Raw genomic sequence first — 23,239 nt, 5'->3', positions numbered from 1 at the left:
GTATTAATCTGTTTATGGTTTTGCATATATATGTATGTGAACATTAAATATTTATCGACAACACTTAAAAATTTTTAATATTTCACGGTGGTCTTACATGTGAAAAATGTTTTTGATAATGTAAAGATGTCAATGTTATGTGATATTTTTTTAAACTACGGCTTTACATAATAATATGACTGTTAGTTGTTATATACTATAAAATTTTAAAATGGACACTTTAACATTTAATATAAGAATCCAACAAATATAGAATATCTAACAACTCAGTCTAAATTCATCCTACATTAACATAAAATCGCTCAAAACAAAACAAGAGAAACTGAATTATTTAATAATGTATACACCTATATAATTTATATATTAATTCTATTTCAAATATTATATGTCATAATATATAATTCGTCTTAATTAAACCTATGAATGTTTTTAGTTTATGATTACAATAATCATATTCGTATATAATTATATATAAAGAAATTTTAGAGAGGGGAAGATATAATAAGACTATCAAAAAAGTTTGTTGAAATTGCACCTATGATTTTAGTTAGTGTTATCTTTTGATAAAAAATAAAACGATATCCAGAAAAATAATTATTTCACTTAAAATCTGTTGAAATTAAATAAATAAATATACATATAATATAATTGTAAAATATCTGAAAAATAATCTCCAGTAGTTAGAATAAACTTACATTTTTTTTTTTATTAGAAACCACAGCGATTTAGTCTATTGGTTTTAGATTAGATTAATTGCAATAATATATTTTAAAATATTAACATAAAACTTATAATACATTACGAATGACAAATAAGTTAAAAACAGTACATTAAAAGCAAATAATTTTTTGTATGAAATCAAAGAGTTTGTTTTTGAAGAGGAATTTTATTAGTTTTTCTGTTATTTCTGAGTTAGGATCAAATCAAGTAATCTTTTTCTATTTGGCGCTGTATATCTGTGTATTTTCATATTTGTTGAAAATATATTTAATCGTTAGAAATTAAAATTTTATTACACTTCAAAAACATTTCTAGAATTATGATTGTTTTACTTTTAATTAAAACTAGAAAGAAAGACAAAATTTTTATGCATCTAAGGACACAAACATATCGAATGCGTTGCTATATTTAAATAATCTTACATCTGGTGAGCATGTGTGATTGTGTTCTTTATTTTTAACAGGAAATTAAGATGGCCTCTATTTTTTCATTTTATAACACTAGCCTAATAAAATAGAAAGTATTGAAAAATAAATTTAGTTATGACTTAATGTCTTGTACACGAGATATTTTACAAGATATATTTTAATTAAAATTTTAAAATTAAGAAAATGTTACAATTATTAATAATGTTACCATCTGTTTGAAATATCAAATTATTTTATCAACTATTTGGTTACACTGTTAACATTATCACTTCTACAGACCCCACTTTTTTATTTTTAGTTGTTTTTACTATTATAATGTATTGTCATATATTTGTCGCAAATTACTCTTACGTTCAATTTGCAATCACTAATCAGAATTTTTGAAATATAATTGATATGTGTGATCTTTTGCTACGTATTACATTGCGATTACATTTTGATTTCTAAAATTTATCTAAAAAACCGTTTATTTTTGTATATTTTTAAACTGTGACACTTATTAAAAAATAAAAAGTTCGGATTAATAAATTGATTATTACATTTTTTTTCAACTACGTGGAGTTTTTAATTAAAATAGTTTTTATGAATTCGCTTCGATATGTCTGCCGAAGAAGAAGATAAAGACACTTTAAATAATACTGATAATACTGTGGAGGATCATTCTAATAATGACAACCATAATGACACCTTTCCAAACAGTAGTGCTTCTATACCTAATGGAAATGAGAATTCTCCACCGTGTCAATTAGATATTGGCTTAGGCACACATACCGATAACAAGCGCAATGAAAATAGTTTAAATTGTGAGTCATAACTTCTTAATGAAACATTTTTTTTAGAAATAACTCATTTTGATTTGCCTGGTTTTGTTGTAAAAATAATCAATTAATTTGTGTTGATTATTACTATTAGAAATTCTCCTTACTATTACTATAATAAATTATTATTTTTAATAATGAATATTTATTCATTTTTCATAGTTCATTATTTAAGTGTTTTTTAATAACTTGTTTAAATATGGCGTAAGCACAAATCAGGGGATGCTTTGGATATACCACTCTCTTAAAGTTGTTAAAATTATTTTTAAAAAGAAAAATGCCACTTAGTACCTTTAAAATATTTGCTATTTGTGCCTATGTTATAGGATCCTATAGTTTTAATACTATGTAATTTACATATCTTTGATTTATTAAAGATTAACTAGAAAATTTTCTAATTTTGAGTTGGGATTATAATATGTGTCTCTATATGATTATGGCTTAATCTAACCTTTAATAAATTTATTTTATGTCGTGACAATGATATTTTAAGTTAGGATAAGAAGTCTTCATAAAATACATGAACATTCCAAATTTATATCACTATACTTCTAAAGATTTAAATTATAAATTTTAATGTAAATTTCTTAATTTATTTAAAATAAATTTGGATCTATTGATAAAAATCTATGACCAAATTTATCATTATCATATAATTGATATAATATACATTCAAATTTTGTACAATGTATCTGAACTTGATTTGACAGAATATCAATTTTTTGTCTACTTAATATGTTTTGTTTTTTTCTTTTTATAAAATTTGTTAAAGTATATGACTAATTATAAAATAATTTTTTTTTTTAATTAATAGAAGTGTTAAAAAAAATAGCCATTTTATAAGGTAGTTTATAAGAAATAATAATATTTATTTTAAAATGTTATTTATTATACTCCTATACTATACAAGTTTTCCAAAAAACATATATCTAGTGATTCAAAAGGTGTAGCATTTATTAGAAAAAGCTGAAACACTTGGAAAATCAAAAAAACAAATTTTTTTTTTTTTTGGTAAATGGAACTTTTTAAATATATGTGTAACATAACTATCTATAAAAATAATATTGATACCGCTAAACACAGTAAAAATTTTCCAATAATATTGATAATTTGATTAAGCCATTTTCTCACAAAAATTGTGTAATATTTATAATGTATTGTTGCAAAAACTATGTGGTAAAAAATTGAGTAATAGAAGCAATCTAATAAAGAATTAAATTAAACTGTTAAACTTTAAGATATTTTGTATTTTTTAATCATTATTAGTTTTAGAAATGAGATTAATTAATTCTAAAAAAATATATTTTTATAATATAAAAATTAATATTTTGTAATTAAATCATTACATTTTTTTAGTATACATAGTAAAATTATTTTAGTAAACTTGGAATTTTTTTTCAAAATTTTAATTGAATTTTTTAGTGGATGCAGCCACAGGAGAATCTACTGCTTGCAGTTCTAAGCGAGAAGATAACCCTCTTTCATTCAGACATTTTTTGTGTAACAATAGCTCTAATCAAACTTCTAAACCCAAAGTAGAAGTTGTACCAAGTATATCTCAACCAGTGCGACCTATATCAGAAACATCTACTCTCCCTGATTTCGTTCAAGATCACTTGGCTGCAGATCAAACATATGATAATGGGGATCTTGACTCAAGAACTAATAATATAGATCTAACTCGAGGAATTCATCGTCCATCAATGTTTGGAAATCGTAGTAATCGAACCCCTCAACAATGTGTAGTTATGCCATTAGATTTGCCATTTTCTAACACATCAGCACAACAACCAAGAGCTACTACACCAACTACAATCAATAGTTTACCAGATTTTTTATCTGATGGGCCAATTGGAGTTCCAGTTGTTCACCCAGTCACCCGAAGTGAACAACAAACGGATAGAAACCGTATCAGCATCACTATCAATCCACAACGTGGTACTCAACCTCCAAATCAGAATTATACTAGGTTTCAAAGGTTTTTTTTATCATTTAAAATGCTTGTATAACAATAAAAATTGATCAATTTTTAATTAACTATATGTATGTAAAATATGTGAAAAAGTAGAGAAAAAAAAAGCCATTGTAATAGAGTATGCCTGCAATGTATAAAAACCCACAAATTTTGAGTAAGGTATTTTTTTTTAAATTTTATTACTTACATAAACTGGGCATTATACTAAAAGGCTCCTTTATTGTTTAGAGTACTAAAACTTATGCAGGAAATGTCAATTTTAGACTAACAGATATCATATTTATTGAAACATCTTTATGGCACTGTTTGTTGGTGCTAATGATGTACCTATCTAATATTAAATTAAAAAAGATTATTTTTAGATTTAACACTCGGGCTATAAATGCTGTACACAAGAATATATAAAAGTAGGAAGAGTTGAACTTTATGCCATTCTAATTGCTTATCTTATGGATTTTATGAATATAATATATTTAAAATAATTTACTTATTAATCAAAATGTAAAAATATTATTTATCAAAATTTATTTTGGTTTTTGTATACAATGCCTAGCTTTCCTTTTAGCCTGTCGCATACATATATATATAAATATAAACACTCTGAAATGGTTCTGAGTTAGAGGTATTCTATATTGGTTTAAAGTTATTTCCTATTTAAGTTCATATAAATAAATAATATTTTAATAAATGATTCACAATTATTATACATTAAAATAAACGATTTTCAATATTTTATAAAAATATACTAATATAAGATGCAAATTAAAAAAAAGTATCATATGTACCATAAATATATTATATCATATATAAAGTATTAAAGATTTAAATGATCATACATATGGTTATAGAAAAATATTATCTATTAAATAAAGATTTATTCACTAATGCAAAATTGTGTTATGAATAATTAGGCACAGTCAAGCAGTTGAGGCTAGAGTTGCTAGGTTAGAAGCAACAGAACAAGATTTAAGAACAACAGTTTTAAATTTAAACAACATGCTTCAACAAGCTTTAGTATGTCAAAAACTCGTATGTTTTCCTTTTATACATGGTGTTACACATTATTTTTTGTAGATGAGAGCTCAAAGAGCTGAAGACGAAGTAAGAAATTTAAGAGCTTTGTTACGGGTTAGAGAACAAGGTTTGAATTCAAGCAATTTAGCTACTATCCCATCAAACACTTCAGTGGCTGAACAGATACGTCATGGTACACGTAATACTGAAGTATTGCTCAAGTAAATTTAATTCATTATAATTTTTTAGTAAAATGTATTATTATTTGGTAAAATAATACTAATTGTATTTTATTTTAAGCTTATTAAGAGATAATTGCCAAGAATTAAATAATGTGGCAATTCGACTTGAGCAACAAGAAAATTCATCAACATCTAATAACCAGCTTTTAGCTGATCCTAGTGATTCAGCAGATGATAATATAACATAACACTGCTCTCCTTTAATAGGTTACAGCTACTCATATGTATATGATAGAATACAATTCTAAAATGTACCAGAGTATTTTTCTCTGTACAGGATCTGTGCAAATATATTGCCAAGACTGGACCTCAATTGTTTTTGTTTTTGTGTAATTTTGATTATTATTATTTTATTAGTATTTTTATTGCCATTCAATGCTTAAGATTTTATTTTCGTTATCAAATCTAATTTAATTGATAGTTGTATGTAAATAGAAATTTATATAATTATAAATAAAAAAGATATATTCTTATGAAATGTCCTTGCATAAATTTGGCAATGTATAAATTAATCCTTCAGTGAAGTTTATATAGAGGAAGGGAGGAGCAAAAAGCACCTCCTTGAATTATCTCCAAATAATGATCAAATAATAAAACCAAGAAACGATTTTTTTGAATAATAAAATGGCCAAAAAATTATATTTCTGGCAACTAAACATTTGTGCTATCCATTGGCAAAATTTTTATCCACTCTGGAAGTATTGTTTTAAACTAAGTAATCATGTTTGTATTATATTTTATGTAGAAATAGGTGATTTTATTATGTGGGATATTCTGAAATAAAATATTCAAGTTAACTATTTAATGATATAAATCAATATATATTCTTATAACATTGATTAATTTTTCACAAAAGTGAAATTAGTAAATGATTTGGTTTTAGGAAATTTGTTTTTAGGAAAATGCAGCTTAAATTTTCATTTTTTAAATTATAAAATTTTCTTGATTTTTTAATAAAAGTGATTAATTTTCTCAGTACAGCTCCAATAAAATTAAACTTTCTAAAAACTATATTATAAATATATTTTAATAGGGTTATTAAAAAAAAAAATTCCTTAGGAAAAAGGCTCATCTTATATTTATTTATCCAGAGAATTCCCCATTTTATTTCAAGTGAATTGTAATATCATGGTAACTTTATAAAAGTGAATACTACATGGCCATATTTATTTACTAATCAATGATTCAACCAAATTTGTTTTTAAAGGACTGAAATACTAAATTTATTTAGATTTTGATAATAGTCATTGTAGACTTGATTAACATGTGTATGTTAAAAAAAAAAATTCAGTATTGTAAGTAGAAATTTATTACTACTTATAATAAACTTATTTTTACTTTATAAGCCACAACAATTTGTCTAATTTTGATAGATATTTTGCATTATATTAATTATTTCCTATATATTTAAAGATTTAACTTTAAAATGGAAAAAAAAATCCCAAAACTAATGTTCTTCTTGATTTTGACTAGTAATTTTCTTTATTGGATAAATTTTTGACTTCTAAGCTAGATCAATATGTATGTTGCTATTTAAAAAAAATTTAAATGGTATCTTGGGAAGGAATTAAGAATGAATCAAAAAAAGGCAGAAAAATTTTTTTTCAATAATTATTTTAAGATAAATTGAGTGAATAACATTAAAAGAATTACCCTGTATACATAGGATATATATTTTTTTAAGAAAATATTTTATTAATACATAATATTTAAATTCTTTAATTGATACAATTACAACATTGTATCAACTAGTAATATATTTAGACTATAATTACTTTTTTATATAAGGACAGGTTATAAATATTTTATTAGTAACATAAGTATGGTTGATTATTTGTATGATATACTATTGATTTGTTAAGAATAAGAAAATATTGGGTTAAAATTCCAAAATCTCTTGTTAAATGAATTATATAAAATTAATAAATTAAGTCTTAGCTTTTTAATAATCTTCATCGGAGTCATCAAGAGCAGCTCTTCTTCTATCAAACTGAAAAAAAGTTTTTCTATTAAGTTCAATGATAATTTAATTATATATTAATCATACTTTAACAGTGGTTTTACGTTCTTGAGATTGCATTTGATTATTAACTTGTTCTAATAACCCTATTAGTTCATCTTCTCCTAATTTGTTAACAATTTGCCCTGATTGTGCCATTCTTAGTAACATATTTTCTACCATTCTCCCTTTTTCTGGTTTACCAATCATTAGTGTGTTTACTACATGAATAAAATATAAAATGTATAAATAATAATTTGTGACAACTATATTATAAAGTATTAATACGTCTTGCTCGAGCAGCTTGATTTAGCACTTGTGTAAGAATTGAATGTTTCATATCTTCAACTGCTTGACGTTGTTGTTCAGCTTGTTTTTGTTTTTCTGCAGCATTTCCACTTTGTGGCTATATTAAGAAGTATATTACATTAAATATTAAATAAATCCAGAAAAAAAGTTTAAGATAATATTAAATCTTACTCCTAGTTCAGATTCCATTTGAGCCATTCTTTGAGCTCGTAGAGTTTCTAGTTCGGAATCTCCCATTTCTTATTCAGATAATTTATAATTTAACTTGCTAAAATGTAGAAGCTAATGTAATTTTTATAATATTTACTCCTACACACAAGTGAGTATTTATTTCTACCGACAGATTATCGTATGAATAATAGATGTTAACAGACCTTCCAATATCATTTGCACAAAAATTTAATTAAAAAATTCCTAAGATTGTATATTGATGATGCGGTTAATGTCTCAGTTTTTATTCACAATACTGTAAATTTTATGAAAAAAATAACCCTCTATCAATAAACATGAGGAATAACAGTAAGATAACATTATCAATAAATAAACAGTGTTGTTACTACTTCGGCTTTCTTATCACATAACACCATAAATACGAAAAAACGTCGAGTAACAAGTTTAAATATATATATAAGAATGCTGATCAATGTTCCATTTTTTTATACTTTCCATCGACATCCTTCTCTCCGCAACGGACTACCACCCGTTATGGACTATCAATTGTTAAGAAACCTCCTTCTCTGGGGAGGCCGCTATGTCCCGTAATGAGCTTAAAAAGCGATAAAAACAAGTTATCTTACACAAATTTAAAATATTAATTAAAAACTAAAAATTATATAGTTAAAAAATACTAAAAATTCCTGTCTACGTATTTCAGGAATAATATTAATATTATCAGTGCTAAACACAATATTTTGTTTTTAAATATATCAATGGTTAAGAATTACATATTTAAATCTGGGCGTTAAAAAATTAAAACGTTAATATTGTTTAATGAAAACTTAATTTAGTTAGGTAATTCCTTATTTTTGAAAGAATGTAATTTATAACTTAACTAGTGATTTTTTTTACCCAAATAACATATAAAAATAAAGTTAAATTATTTTTTGGTTACTCTTAACTAAACTAAGTTAAAAAATATACACTAATTAATTTGTACCTTAATGCAGTATATCCAAAATTAACTTAACTAGTTAATACATTGGTATGATTTATGTATAAAATATTATGATCACATTATAGGCAATTAAAATAATAATGTTTATATCGATATAAGATTCGGCCTCTTCTATATTTTGAATATAATCCCAATTTATAAAAGAATGAAATAAATACTATCTATTTACACAAAACCAATCAAAGTGTTTACATGATAATGATTTTAATCACTTGAAAATTTTCAATCTATATTGTTTTCAACTATAATGTGTTCTAACTGTACTGGTTTCTTTTTTAATAGTAAATTTTGATCATCCGTCTTATATTAAAAACTATTTATCAAACTAAAATGATGGTTAAACTATAAATACTGTTAGCATTTATAGATACTAATCATGTTTTAATGTTTATTTTCATAACAAGGTTGTAGCTCTTTAACATTCTTCTTTTTCACTAATTTCTTTCAAACATAATTAAATTCAATTAAATTCATGCTGTAGTACATTTTGATATTTATTTAGTGCATAATATATTATCATTTGAACTTTGGCCTGTAGGAAGCCCATCAAAAAGACTGCACGTTGACGACTTTAACAATTGTTTCAGTCTGGGTTATATTGCTTAATAATTTGAATAAATTGTACTATTGTCAATCTTGTATTTTAGCAGTAAAATTTTTTGATTTTGACATGAAGCACATACGCACCAAATTAAAAGGTATTTTTTACAAATTTTTTTTATTGAACTATTACTATAAATATATTTTTCAACTTATTGATTGTTTTTTTCTATAATTTATTCAATTAAATAATATTTACATTTCATTAAAATGTTTTTATCATCTCTTTCTATTCTCGTTTATAATAATGCAGACAGTAGAATATTGTAATGAAAGTAAAAATAAATTATTGAAGTAATAATTTAAAAAATATTTTTGTTAGTGTAACAAAAAATGTAATTATTTTTTAATAGGATAAAAATAAAAAAATTAATTAACGCTAGTAAAGAAAGTAGTATTTTATTTTTCTAATAACTACTTAACTTTATTATAAAAAAAAAAATTTTTAAATGCAAATTTGAATTGTATTTTTATCATTTTTACATATTTTAATAAAAGACCTTAAAGTTTCTCTATCAGAAACTTTTTTTAGGTATGTACATAATGAAGCTCATGCCTTAAAATTTTAGAATATATTTTTAAAACATCGAGTATTCTAATATTTTAGTGAAGAAGGATATATGTTCTAAAAATTTATTTTATTGTATTAAAATAATGAGGATTTAGTAACGCATCTTTAGAGCTAGTAAAATTTGCCGTATCCAACTTGAAGCCGAGTTATTAAGGATTTGGTTTATACGTATTTCATAAAAATAGACTTGAATAATTACGATTAAAGCCGTATAAAACATGTACTAAGCAAAAAGGTAATAACTCTACAAAATATGATCATCATTTGCTTAGTACAACTCATTATACGTTTCGTCGTTTAATTATGTTGTATTATTTAAACGGTTACGATAAAATTATATAGAGTTTTCAGTAAGTAAGGAAACGGGTTTCTATTGTTCTCATTGTTTGTAATAACTGACCTGTTTACTTACTTATTGAACACTTTATATATTTATAATTTTAAAAAAATAAAGTTGTAAAATATTTTGTCTACAAAATTTTTTTTTATTTTAAGTTAATAGGTTTTAAGTTTTTTTGTACATGAATAAGGTATATCCACTGGCGTACACAAGGGGGGGGGGTTGGATCCCCCCACAAATTGATAAGCTAAGCGACAATTTTGAACCATAAACAATAAGTAATAACTATAAAAAAGATCATATCATACTATAAATATTTCCACAATAAAGTAATCGAAAACAGGAATTTTGTAAGCGAACAATGTGGGCAGTGTCACATTTAATTTTCTTTAAATTTCAAAAAACCCCCCCCAAATTTAATTTCTGTGTACGCCACTGGGTATATCAAATATATAACCTTAATGCAGTTCAGACTATATACATTATTTCTTGATGAAAAATAATGATGAGTCTAGGTTGGTTTAAAAGCATTCCGTGCAATTGTATCAATGTTTCATTTAAAATCGATAAATACTAAGCATTTTTGACGTGTCTTCTCATAATCTTTTCTTTTTAGGTAAAAAATGATTTATACCAATAAANAATTCTTGATGAAAAATAATGATGAGTCTAGGTTGGTTTAAAAGCATTCCGTGCAATTGTATCAATGTTTCATTTAAAATCGTCACATTTCAAAATCGATAAATACTAAGCATTTTTGACGTGTCTTCTCATAATCTTTTCTTTTTAGGTAAAAAATGATTTATACCAATAAAAAATAATACGTAAATGGGTTTTTGGCTAAAGAAATCATCTTATAACTTTTTCAGATTTGGTCTATAAAATTTAAATGTCATATATAAATTTTGTAAACGTAGACTTAAAGTACAGTATGATAATTACATCGGACTACCATTTTGTTACTGTCACATGTGATAATAACACATAATTTTACGGCAATTTAATCGCTTTGTAATAATTTTTTTAATGAAATATACTTTTTTTTAGCTTCAATGCGAAGCTGAGAAGGTATTAATTTTACTATGATATGTTTTTTTATTTTGTGTGCGTTTGTTACCACTTTTTCTTAGCTCTCACCGAACCGATTTCTTTCAACGATACGTTAAAAGATCACAAAACATATCTAGTCGAAAAATTTCCCTAGTTCCCCGTAAATGGGGGAAATATCCAAATAAAAATTACTAATTTAAAAATCGCTAATTTTCGAAAAATTTTCAAATTTTTTACTTAAAACTACCATAACTTTTTCAAAAATGATCAAATCAATATAATTTTATTTTTATAGATGAATGATGTCTTTAACTATAATTTGATATATTTTTTATAAATCTGATTCTTTACCTGTCCTCAGGAAGGGATTTAAAATTATTACTTTTTAAATTTAACTTTTGAATGTTTTCCGGAAATACTAACACTTTTATATATACCTTAAATTAAAGCTTATGTAATATACATTATTATGGGAAAAAAAATTTCAGACTTAATTTTGTCATCACGGCTACCGTATGCTATTTTTGTTTTACAATTCTCGATTTTATATTTTACATTATTAAATTTATAATTAATAACTTTTTGAAAAATGTATGGGTCATTTCAAACCATTTCCCTATGTATATTTATATATTATAAATACATATATATATATTCATATATAACACTTATAAATCATAAAACTTGTAATCAGGAAATAAATAAGGAAATAGGAGATCATGTAACTTTTGGAATAATCCACCAATATTTTTAAAATTAATCACTATTTGTAGATTTGTATCGAAGCGGTTTTTATGATACTTATTTTAATCACTGTCATATATCATCTATACTGGACCCAACTATGCCACGTCGCCACTGTGCTGGTTTTTTTTTAAATAACTGAGAGGAAATTGTATTTTGATTATTTATTATATATATCGCTTCGAGAAAAGTGAATAAGGCATAAAGAATAGTTACAATATGCCGATTAATACTGTTAGCTAATACAATAGTACAATAGTCTAGTTGTTAACAATTATTGTCAAGTAAAATCTATTATAAGATAATTAAATGTTATAATTGTTAAAGCTAGTTTATGCCAACATTTTATTATTTGAATGTATCTATAAAATAAAAAGTATTTAATAAATTGAAATTTTTCAGTACAAAAATTATTTTAAATAAAATTACTCAATATGTTTATATATCCTGAGTATAAACAAGGGTTGTAGTTTTTCAATTTTATAAACAACTATAAAGACGCGGATTAATATATATATGGGGGTGCATAATCCATTTGTACGTAAATAAATCAATTAATGTCTAAATTATTGAAATGTTTTCCAAAAGGGGTAGACAACAGCTCTTACTGGATCTACAGCTGAGTCTATATAATTCATGATATGTTAAATATTTATTTTACAACGCATTTCATTATAAGGTAATTTATTTAAAGAACTATTAATAATTTATTAATATTTAAAATAATTTTCCAGATAGTGATATTCAAAAACTATTTTATAAGCGTTATGGAACATATAATCCATTACCAAAGCTTCCATCTATTGACTTTACTCCTCCAATTTATAAGGTAAAATTTGTTTATTAGTATATATTTTCATTATCTATGATAACTTGGTGTTGCTGATTTCTAGATGTTATTAACAATATTTTATTCAGGGTCCATCCTATGAAAAAGCACAGTCAATGCAGGCTGAAAATGTATTTCCCCAGAGGCAAATGTACGAAGAACCTTTATTATTACATTCAGGAAAAATGCAGTGGTTGTTTGATTATACCGGTAAACGATATTTGGATATGTTTGGTGGTATTGCAACCATAAGCGTTGGACACTGTCATCCGTTAGTATAAATGGTTTGGAAGGTATGAATTTAGTATATAAAAGCAAAAACGCCAATTTTTATTTACAGACGTGTAACTGATGCAATAATCAAGCAGACACGTATGTTAAATCACGTATCTTGTGTTTATGAACATCCAAAATTGTATGAATATGTGGAAAAATTGGTATCGACCATGCCAAATCACATTAACGTGAATATAAATAATTCGTAGACATAATTTACATTATGAATAGTGATGTTATGAACTTTTATTTTTATGATCAAACCGAACTTTCACTTTTCTAATCGAACCCGAAATGAGCAATATTTTATTAAACTCAAACCAAGCATTAATTTTGATAATTTTCAGGCAAAAAGTGTTTATATTATTTTTCAAAAAGTTCAGAGCAAACGTTTATTAAACTTTTTTGATTTTTGAACCGATTAACAGTTAAACAACACAAGAAAATAGTTTGGTTCGATTTTTTAAAATTATATTTCGATTTTTGAACCTCACTAATACGATTCTGTTTGAAAATCGAACACTTTAAAGATCACTGTTATGAATTTGAATGTGCATTTTAAATCTTGCAGACTGTGTATTTGGTTAATAGTGGTTCTGAAGCAAACCAGTTAGCATTACAATTGGCTCGTTTATATACTGGCAATCAAGATATAATATCAATCCAAAATTGTTACCATGGAGTATCAGGAACTTTGCATGGACTCACTGCACTATCAGCAACTAGATATAACCAACCTGTGGAACATTCGATACATCATACTATGTGTCCAGATGTGTTCAAAGGAATTTGGGGAGGAAAAAATTGCCGAGACTCACCAGCACAGACTCAACGGGCTTGTAAATGCAGTCAAAATCATTGTTTTGCTGCAGATAAATATTACGAGCAGTTGGAAGATCTTTTTACCTACTCGCTTCCTCGAGGAAATATAGCTGGTTTTTTTGCTGAATCTATTCAAGTAAACAATTAAACAAGAACTCTTAATAAACTTTATATAATATATTTTTTGAAGGGCGTTGGTGGAGTAGTTCAATTTCCTAAAGGTTATTTAAGTAAAGTTTACGAGTTGGTAAAGACTAACGGTGGTTTATGTATAGCCGACGAAGTACAGACAGGTTTTGGAAGGACTGGAGAACATTTTTGGAATTTTCAATCACATGGAGTCACACCAGATATAGTTGTTATGGCCAAGGGTATCGCCAATGGATTTCCTATGGCAGCTGTAGCTACTACGTCGGACATAGCTAAGTCATTAAACCCAGGATTTCACTTTAATACATTTGGTGGAAATCCAGTAGCATGCGCTGTAGGGATTTCAGTATTAGAAGTAAATAAGGGCCTTGTTAACTTATTCTAACACAGAGTGATTTTTTTAATATTATCCACACTATTTCTTTTAAAATAGTAATTATTTTAAGAAAATATTTTTTATTCATCTTTTATATTTTATAAGAATGTCAACTTTATTTTTTTAAATGGCCACATACATATTTAAATAGCTTATAAAATAAAAAAATAATCTAATTAAGAAAATTATTGGTTGATGACAGCTAATAACTCATTATTTTAAAAGTTTTTAACTATTTTAAAACATAAAGTGGGGTCGAATGTAGGTTGTTTTATCATTGCGTATTATTCTGTCAAGTTCTTTCTCCATACTATATTTAAAAATGTTTTTTTAATCAGATTATTTTTTATTTTATAAGCCATTAAATATGAATGATGTCATTAAAAAAAAAAATAAAGTCAACACCATTATAACGTAAAAGGAATGAATTAAAAAAATATTTAACAATTAATAAATCAAAAAATATATGTAACAAAAAAATAATAAAAATAATTTTCTTAAAATTATAATTATTAAATGGTACGGTGCCCTACTTTAACGGGTATTCACTCGTGACTTTTTTGGTATAAACCGTTTAGCTATTAGCATGAAAATCGGTAGTCATCGTGCAATTCCCGACCCTTGACACCGTACCATTCCACCTCCAACTATGTATATATACTGGTGCTCGTACTTAAATAATAGAGATATTTAAAGTTTATGAAATTTTGACATTTTAGTATAATTGATATAGATTATTATTTACTACCTTTCAAGATTGTCTTGAACTTAGCATAAATGCTAAAAATAAAGTAAAAAGTGATTCTTATAAGATTTTGAAACTTTGAAATTCTGACAGAGCGATATAATTACTAGTTTATAAATCGAAAAAATACTTTAGGTGATAGAGGATGAAAAACTACAACAAAATAGTTTAGAAGTCGGCACGTACTTTATAGAAAAACTGTGTGGGATGAGACGTGAATGGTCAATCATAGGGGATGTTCGGGGTAAAGGTCTCATGGTAGGAGTGGAACTAGTTGAAGTCAAACAAGATGAGAGCGATAACAAAGTTCACACTATGCCTTTGAACTCTAGAGCTATTACTCACATAAAAAACGATTGTTCTAAAATGGGGCTTTTATTAGGAATTGGCGGAGCTCGATCAAATGTGAGATAATAAATTTCAAGTAAGTTAAAATGTATAAAATATTTAACTTGTAAAATGTTTATAGGTATTGCGATTCATGCCTCCTATGTGTATAACAAAAGACGATGTGGATTTTACTATAGTTGTTCTAAGGCGAGCTATGCAAAATTATTATGAAGCAAAATATCGTAATAATATTTAAGTATTTATGTTTATAAAAGTTTTAAAACTTAAATATTTAATAAAAAAAAAATTGCTAACAAAAAATTGTATAATAAATATAATATATAAAAATTTAATTAAGAAATCAAATTATTATTTAAAGGAACAATTTTAAAAATATCACGTTTCTAGTTTACATTCACCTTCGCGGTCGTAACACCATTCTGGCATTATTGCATCAGGTTTTATTCCGAGTTTTAAAAGCCGTTCATTATGCTGGAGCAATCTAGACATTACAATTGATTGTAGACTATATAATTCTAAATTTTTTAAATACTATTATTAATACCTGTATTCAGCAGTTTGTGCTCTTGTTTTTGGGTTAGACCATAATCTTTCTGCAAGTGCAGCAGTTCTTGGCCAAATTTTAAAGTCAACACTATTTTCATCTACATATTCTGACCACATGCACGTCTAAAGGTAACATATACATATTTGTATTAATATAATTTATAGTTCTAAAAAAATATTATAAAAACTTTTATGGTGTACCTCTGCTCCTAAAATTAAATGTGTATTGTTAACAATAGGCAATTTAGTTTCATAAATTAACTTCCATGAATGGTAATTAGTTGGAGGCCAAAAACCATGATCTAAGTAGTAGAATTCTTTGGTAGCTACTATGACTTTATAGCCTAATTCGGTTAACTGTGCTGCAGCTGTACTGCTTTCCCATTCTTCTATGATAAATCGATTATTATCCAAATGTTTTTGAATTATACTTGGTTCAGTTAAACCGCTAGACCAAACTATAATATTGGAATTGGAATCTCCAGCTTTTTTATCAAATGCTTTAAGTGCTTGGATATGGAAATCAGACCATAATTCATAGAATGAATTTTCACTTAGATCTTTATTTTTAGATTTCATCCAATTGACTATTTGATCAGTAGTATTCCAACAATTTATAGCAACCTATGAATAATTTGTACGATAATAAATGACAATTACATATAAGAAATATATTACTTCATCGCCTCCCATATGAAAAGCCTCTCCTTGAGGCAGTAAGCTAATAATGTCTTTGTAAAGATTACCTAACCAAAAGTAAGTGTTATTGTTAATAGGGTTAAGTTGACCACAAGGTGGTTGAACACAGTATTTTCTCCACGGATTTTTATCAACGCAAACAGCAAGATCGCCAAATCCTTCAGATTTGCCCCATTGCCAACCATTTCCAGCATGAGCAGGAGAATCAATTTCAATTATAATTCTTACTCCTCTAACAAGAGCATATCTCATTAGATCTTTAATTTCGTCATATGAATATTTTTGTTCTGGACTGTATGATCCATATCTAATAAAATTAGTAGAGTAAATCTCCAATAAAAATAGTATAATTAGCTAAAAATATTGACTAACTTGAACATTAATGGTACACTAGGTAAATCTAATGGGAAACTGTGCGAGTCAGTTACGTGCCAATGAAATACGTTAAGTTTGGAATGGCCCATAGCATCGATAGTTTTCTTAATTTTAGACATCGAAAAAAAATGTCTAGACGTATCTAACATGAAACCTCGATGAGAATACACGGGTCGATCGCTAATGTTAACTTCAGTGGCTATAACTAAATTGTAACCTAATTCTTTAGAACCATATGAAGTAATCAATTGGCGCAAAGTTTCCATTCCATGTCGTACTCCATACACTGTTTGTGCAGTAATTTTTACATTAATTTGATCTCCTATAAATTATTGATTAGTTTTAAATTAATTTTGAAAAGGAAAAATTTTACTTAATACCTTCTGTAACGATACTTAAATCGTATTTTTCATTGGTGGTCCATTTAAGGTATTCGAAGGAGCTAGTATTACTAACAAATATAGTAACTGAGTTAGCATAAGGATTACATCGAGGTTTGCATAAATTTCCTAATGAATCTAGGAACACTTGGTAAGCTTCATTTATATATTGTTTTCCAAGTTCATCTTCAACGGAAGACAAATTTAGTTTAATATTCTCGTATCCAAATTGTATTATCGACTGTCTAATTAAAATGGTTACAAAAATGGTTGATTTATAACTTTACCTTTTTGTTTATAAAACATAATAAACTTACTTTATTTCAGTTTTAATAGTAGGTCGTGGCCATAAAGCTCCATAAAGTCCACATGTCAATCGACATACATCTATTGAGCCACTGGCTTGATTATTATACATTTCACTTACTGGAAATTTTGAAAGTATGCAAGTGTTGTTTACACAATCATAAAATTTTCTGAAAACAAAACAAAAATATTTAATAAACATACTTCTAAGTATTATAATTAGGGCCCAGATACATATGCACTTATAAATTTTGTTTGAGCCACTTTCAAGGGACCTAAGTTTGCGCATTATATCGTAGGATTATATAGTAGAGAAGAAATATTTTTCATTTTAAGACGACATAAATCCCTAATCTCTTCCAAAATTATAACCTCGGAAACAACATAGAACTAAATTTTCAATTCAATTAATTAAAATTATTACTAGCTGATTGTGTGTTCAGAATAACTTCACAAAATTTATAAATGCATATAACTCCTAGTCCTAATCATCAGAAATGAGAAGGAAAGTAAAAATGCTCGTCTTAAATGTTATATGATTCATTATTTCTAAACGGTTACAATTTTACAAATAAAAGTTTGGATTAATCATCTGAGTTATTATACACGTTTATGAGCACATGTCACTAGCGAATTTTTGTGAAGCTGAGAAAGTAATGGTTTTACTATGATGTGTTTTTTTTTTGTCTGTTACCACTTTTTCTCAGCTCTCACCGAACCGATTTCTTTCAACGATACGTCAAAAGATCACAAATCGTATCTAGTCGAAGACATTACCCTCTAAAATTAAAAAATTTTCCTCGTTTCCCGTAAATGGAGGAAACCTCCAAAAAAATTACAAATTTTAAAATCGCTAATTTTTTCAATGTTTTTTACTTAAAACTGCTATAACATTTGTTCATTCAAAAATGAACAAATCAATATAATTTTTTTTATAGATGCATGATGTCTATACCTTTAATTTGGTATACTTTTTTTACATATTTGACCATTTACCTGTCCACAGGGGGGACCAAAATGTCAATTTTTTCACAAAAAATTAACTTTTTCAACTTAACTTTTGAAATTGTTCCGGAAAGTCTGACTCTTTTATATATATATATTAAATTAAAGTTAATGTAATGTACTTTATTATAGAAAAAAAAAAAAAAAATTTCGGACTTTATTTTGTCTTTACGGTGAAAATAACTACCAAATTTTATTTTTGTGTGAAAATTCTCGATTTTATTTTTTACAATTTTAACTTTATAATGCTATAACTTATTGAAAGGTGTATGGATCAACACAATTTTTTTATGAGAAATAATATATATATATCCCTTTTTCATTCGACATACTCTATCTTAATCAGGATATTAGTAAGGAAATAGCAGATCATGTAGCTTTTGGAATAATCCACCAATTTTTTAAAATTAAACACTATCTAAAGATTTGCATCGAAGCGTGTTTTTTATGATAGTGATTTTAATCACTGTCAGATATCATTATACTGGATCCAACTATGCCACGTCACTACTGTGCCGCGACCTCCCTTGTGCTGGGTTTTTTATCATTGTTTTATAGTTTATCCAGTTTGAGGTTAATTAACTGACATTTGCTTACGTATTTAAAAAGTAGTTATACTTTTTAAATAGAAAACTAAGTACAAAAAGTAATAATAATAAATACTGTTAGGTATTCATATAAATTTATATATATACACAGGGTGATTCATTTATCACGAACCACTTAATTAATTGAAAAATAAAAATATTAATAATTTTTTATTTGTTTCTTTTAGTTCAATGTTTTTCTCAATTTTTCAATCATAATGTTTTTTTATGTTCATGTCTTATAAAGGTGTAAATTTCTTGTAATTTCTGAAATGGCAACACAACTATCCGTAATTAACTAGTTTATATAATAGATAATTAATGTAATTTATAACTTAAAGTATAAGTAATTTACAATTTAAAGTAATGACTGGAGGTGAAGTGTAGTTGACGTTTTTTTTTATTACTAAATATTTTTCAACCGTTCACTTCCTCTTATCTAGATTTAAATATGTAAATATCTCCCGAAATACTAGTCCAAAAGTTGTTATCGACTTGTCATTATCTTAATTTGATAATTTTCTATTAAATAAGCTAGTTAATTAAGGGTATAACCATTTGAGAAATTAAATTGACACCCTAATAAGGTATAAGAGATGAATATAAAAATTATTTATGTTTGAAAAATCGAGGGAAAATTGAACAAAAAGAAACAAATAACAAATTTATTAATATTATTTTTATTTTTTGATTAATTAAGTGGTTCATGATAAATGAATCATTCTGTATATTAGAATAACAGAATTTGTCATTTATCTACAAAATAAATGTTCGGCTCTAATGAGTTTTGTTGTATTCTTGTCTGAACGTCGCGTTGTATACAATGAAGAAAGACTCTATATTATACTACATTTTGGTAATTTATTCTACAGAGACGTATCATTTAACTTTTGCGTTCATTTGAATTTTTAAATATAAAAATAATTTATGGGGAATTTTTAGTTAAATAATTTGAGCTATATATGTATAAAAGATTTTTTACAGAATAATTTCTGATGGCTGACATTAGTTATAGAAAGTAATTTTTCATTCATTTTTAGGTTATTAAACATTATTTTTTGCCGAACACATATATAATATTTACACTATTATTATATAGAATATTCTTTTAATGTTTTTGATTATCAATAAAACAAAATAATATTTTAATCCTAAAATAATACGCTATCAATATTTTATCATTGAACTAGAGTCTATTTCGCTGATATCGAAGTGACATATGTACTTCAACTGGGTATTCTATTATCTAAATATGTTTATTATTTTATACCAAATAATATTTATTATTATTACGAACTGAACAATATCAAACAATTAATTTCAAAAGTTACACCAATCAAAGAGTGCATTAGTATTAACTGTTTTATATTATTTTATAGATTTAAATTACGATGTCCTTATAATATTTCAATGCATTATGTATCATATTTTCTAAAAACCATTTTAATCTATACTTCTAAATGCAGATAACTTTTAAATAGCACTAGGGCTTGTTAACAAAAAAATATTACAAAATCATTAGTTTTTTAAGAAAATTATAATAAAAGCATAGTAACTAGCTACTGTATAATTTATTATATGAAAATGTTTCGTTTACCTTGAGAAATTAAAAAAATAATAATATGAAAACTAAATATTTTAATAATTTATTAATTAAAAATAAATATAGAAAATAACAGTCAATTCTAATTTTAGATTTTAATTTAGCATAAAAAAATTCATTAAAAATTCAATGTTAATCATTTTATTATGAACAAATTGTAATGTTCAGTTATTTTATAATTTGCAATAAAAAATAACTCCTTCTGTGATAATAAATATAGAAGAAACATACTTTTTTAATATAATTTTTAAATTTTACTCACCCAATATAAGGTTTGTTTGCAGAAAAACTTGCTGCAGCATTGTCAAGTGATCGCATCAAATGCACCCAAATTATGAGAAAAAGCAGAGCACACCCAGCCATCGCCATATACTTTCGTCTCTTTAAAAATATATTTCTATACATAATTAGATTTAATAACAGTCCTAATTAATTATTATTTGTTTTCATTTTAAAAAATCTAATCTGATTAATTTACATTTACTGAAAAGTGCAAAAAAAAACTATAGGTTGATATTTACAGCTGTAAATAATAGGGGAACCTGCTAATAACTTTGTATACATTATTATTGTAGTAGAACTTATTACATTATCCATGCAGTAATACCACAAAAATGATAAGAAAAACATGCGTGCATATTAGGACATGACTACAACTACACTACCTATCTAACATTAAGTGTTGCTTTAATAGTGTTATGTGAACACTGCATAATGGACAGTCTTGGCTGTATAATATACAGAGTGATTCACTTACCATAAACCACTTAATAAATTGAAAAATAAAAAAAATGTTTAAAACTAATAATTTTTTTATTAGATTTATTTAGTTTAATGTTTCTCTCAATTTAACAATCATATTGTAAATTTTAAGTTGATCCCTTACACTTTATAAGAATGTCGATTTAAATACAACATACAAAATTGTCTAGCTTATTTATTATATAATGGTCTAATCAAGAAGAAAATGACTGGTCGAAAACAACTTTTTGACCAATATTTCAGAAATTTTTAACAGTTTAAAGTGAGATGACTGGAGGTTAAGAATGGGTGCTGTTATTTTCAATAACTTTCAAAATACTGATTCAAAAGTTGTTATGGACAAGTCATTTTCTTAATTAGATCATTATCTAATAAATGAGTTAGTTAATTAAGGATATTACCATTTGATAAATTAAATTTGACACAATTATAGCTTAAGGGATGAATATAAAAAATACTTTATGATTTATAAATTAAGAGAAAAATTAAAATAAAAGAAACCATTAAAAAAAATATTAATGTTATTTTTATTTTTCAATTAGTTAAGTGTTTCATAAGTGAATGTACAATGAATGCATAATGTATTCATTCTGTATAAATGTTGTCTGAATATATACATAATCTTAGTAACATTTATTACTTTTCTCTGTCTTTCTTATATAAATTCTTTGTTACTGTCTTTATGGTTTTAACACTATGCTTGCTTACTGTGTAGTTTAATAATTGTTGTTATTTTATAAATCAGGTTTAACTTTTATTTGGATAGTTGTTTAAGGGAATGTTGTTTTACAAAAAAAGTTATTATTTAGAATATTTTAATTAATTATTCTTTAATAATACAATTTAGATAATAATTAACTTCAAATTATTATTTTTTACTTTAAAACTTAATGTTACAATACCAGTAATGTAATTTAGTCAATTAAATTAACTGTCTAAATATTACTTGAATTCTTCTAATTTATGTTAAATGGCATATTAAATCTTAAAAATTAATGTTTTACTTATTATAACTAAAATATTAAATCTTAATTTTTACCAATTGGTTCAATTGTAAGAACTGATTAGATATTTTCAGTATTATAAATGTTGATTATTAATATTACATATTGTATCATAACATGTATTACAAAATTAGACTTGTTTTTTTTATTCAACGCATTAAAAGTATAATACAAAATTTCCCAATTGTGATTATTTCACTATAAACTGTTTGTGGATTTATTCTCTCTTAAATGAGACTTATCTAAATCACAATTCTGCTACTTAAAATTAATATTCTAAAGTATGATTATGTAATCATTTTGATGTAAATTAATCTAATACTGTCTTAAGAAAAACTAATTATTTAAAGAGAGCAAGACGAAACTACATAGTGTAATACTAATAGGAGAAAAAATGTTTTTCAAAAGTATAATAATAGAAAAATATTTAATCTCCTAT

At 25.3% G+C, this 23,239-nt stretch overlaps 4 protein-coding genes across 11 annotated transcripts in view; 2 read left to right on the top strand and 2 right to left on the bottom strand.

Annotated features, from left to right (window-relative positions):
- The first annotated feature begins 1,515 nt into the window (after positions 1-1,515).
- On the top strand, positions 1,516-5,675 carry LOC126908716 (putative uncharacterized protein DDB_G0292292). Of its 2 annotated transcripts, none has more exons than XM_050691026.1 (5): positions 1,516-1,951; positions 3,389-3,944; positions 4,853-4,955; positions 5,016-5,176; positions 5,256-5,675. In XM_050691026.1, exons 1-5 carry the CDS (start codon positions 1,747-1,749, stop codon positions 5,383-5,385), a joined length of 1,155 nt encoding a protein of 384 aa, XP_050546983.1. In that variant the 5' UTR covers positions 1,516-1,746; the 3' UTR covers positions 5,386-5,675. The 2 variants fall into 2 exon arrangements, with proteins under 2 accessions (XP_050546983.1, XP_050546984.1); XM_050691027.1 differs by having other exon boundaries at positions 1,517-1,951; positions 3,389-3,935.
- Positions 5,676-6,846: 1,171 nt separating this feature from the next.
- On the bottom strand, positions 6,847-8,012 carry LOC126908717 (programmed cell death protein 5). The gene is made up of 4 exons (XM_050691028.1): positions 7,677-8,012; positions 7,485-7,602; positions 7,245-7,417; positions 6,847-7,187 (listed from the first exon to the last, which is right to left on the bottom strand). The coding sequence occupies exons 1-4, from the start codon at positions 7,740-7,742 to the stop codon at positions 7,140-7,142; spliced, it is 405 nt and encodes a 134-aa protein (XP_050546985.1). The 5' UTR covers positions 7,743-8,012; the 3' UTR covers positions 6,847-7,139.
- A 1,186-nt stretch (positions 8,013-9,198) lies between these two features.
- LOC126908714 (alanine--glyoxylate aminotransferase 2, mitochondrial) lies at positions 9,199-15,776 on the top strand. 2 transcript variants are annotated; one of them, XM_050691024.1, is made up of 8 exons: positions 9,199-9,377; positions 12,719-12,813; positions 12,903-13,084; positions 13,154-13,277; positions 13,661-14,047; positions 14,102-14,416; positions 15,318-15,587; positions 15,652-15,776. In XM_050691024.1, exons 1-8 carry the CDS (start codon positions 9,350-9,352, stop codon positions 15,766-15,768), a joined length of 1,518 nt encoding a protein of 505 aa, XP_050546981.1. In that variant the 5' UTR covers positions 9,199-9,349; the 3' UTR covers positions 15,769-15,776. The 2 variants fall into 2 exon arrangements, with proteins under 2 accessions (XP_050546981.1, XP_050546982.1); XM_050691025.1 differs by lacking the exon at positions 9,199-9,377 and having other exon boundaries at positions 12,878-13,084.
- Positions 15,777-15,819: 43 nt separating this feature from the next.
- Positions 15,820-23,239, bottom strand: part of LOC126908713 (chitooligosaccharidolytic beta-N-acetylglucosaminidase-like) — a 9,812-nt gene continuing 2,392 nt past the window's right edge. For 2 of the 6 annotated variants that reach the window (XM_050691019.1, XM_050691020.1), the window contains 8 exons: positions 21,297-21,415; positions 17,851-18,009; positions 17,534-17,778; positions 17,151-17,475; positions 16,758-17,085; positions 16,281-16,703; positions 16,078-16,202; positions 15,820-16,014 (listed from right to left, as the gene is read on the bottom strand). In XM_050691019.1, coding sequence (XP_050546976.1) covers positions 15,909-16,014; positions 16,078-16,202; positions 16,281-16,703; positions 16,758-17,085; positions 17,151-17,475; positions 17,534-17,778; positions 17,851-18,009; positions 21,297-21,403 — 1,818 coding nt within the window. In that variant the 5' untranslated portion in view covers positions 21,404-21,415 and the 3' untranslated portion in view covers positions 15,820-15,908. Of the gene's footprint in view, positions 16,015-16,077; positions 16,203-16,280; positions 16,704-16,757; positions 17,086-17,150; positions 17,476-17,533; positions 17,779-17,850; positions 18,010-21,296; positions 21,711-23,239 lie in introns of those variants that run through there. The other 4 variants (XM_050691021.1, XM_050691022.1, XM_050691023.1 and 1 more) reach the window with 3 other exon arrangements.

The sequence above is a fragment of the Daktulosphaira vitifoliae genome, unplaced genomic scaffold (assembly GCF_025091365.1).
Source record: "Daktulosphaira vitifoliae isolate Bord-2020 unplaced genomic scaffold, ASM2509136v1 Scaffold_5, whole genome shotgun sequence".
Lineage (NCBI taxonomy): Eukaryota > Metazoa > Arthropoda > Insecta > Hemiptera > Phylloxeridae > Daktulosphaira > Daktulosphaira vitifoliae.
This window is presented reverse-complemented; position numbering and strand designations above follow the sequence as displayed.

Coding starts and splice junctions, on each gene's coding strand:
- LOC126908717 (XM_050691028.1), bottom strand. CDS start 7,742: ATGGGAGATTCCGAACTAGAAACTCTACGAGCTCAAAGAATGGCTCAA. Junction 7,603..7,676: donor AAATGGAATCTGAACTAGGA/GTAAGATTTAAT, acceptor TTCTTAATATAG/CCACAAAGTGGAAATGCTGC. Junction 7,188..7,244: donor AACGTAAAACCACTGTTAAA/GTATGATTAATA, acceptor ACTTTTTTTCAG/TTTGATAGAAGAAGAGCTGC.
- LOC126908714 (XM_050691024.1), top strand. CDS start 9,350: ATGAAGCACATACGCACCAAATTAAAAG. Junction 13,278..13,660: donor CCATGCCAAATCACATTAAC/GTGAATATAAAT, acceptor TAAATCTTGCAG/ACTGTGTATTTGGTTAATAG. Junction 15,588..15,651: donor TTGGCGGAGCTCGATCAAAT/GTGAGATAATAA, acceptor AAATGTTTATAG/GTATTGCGATTCATGCCTCC.
- LOC126908716 (XM_050691026.1), top strand. CDS start 1,747: ATGTCTGCCGAAGAAGAAGATAAAGACACTTTAAATAATACTGATAAT. Junction 1,952..3,388: donor CAATGAAAATAGTTTAAATT/GTGAGTCATAAC, acceptor TGAATTTTTTAG/TGGATGCAGCCACAGGAGAA. Junction 3,945..4,852: donor AATTATACTAGGTTTCAAAG/GTTTTTTTTATC, acceptor ATGAATAATTAG/GCACAGTCAAGCAGTTGAGG.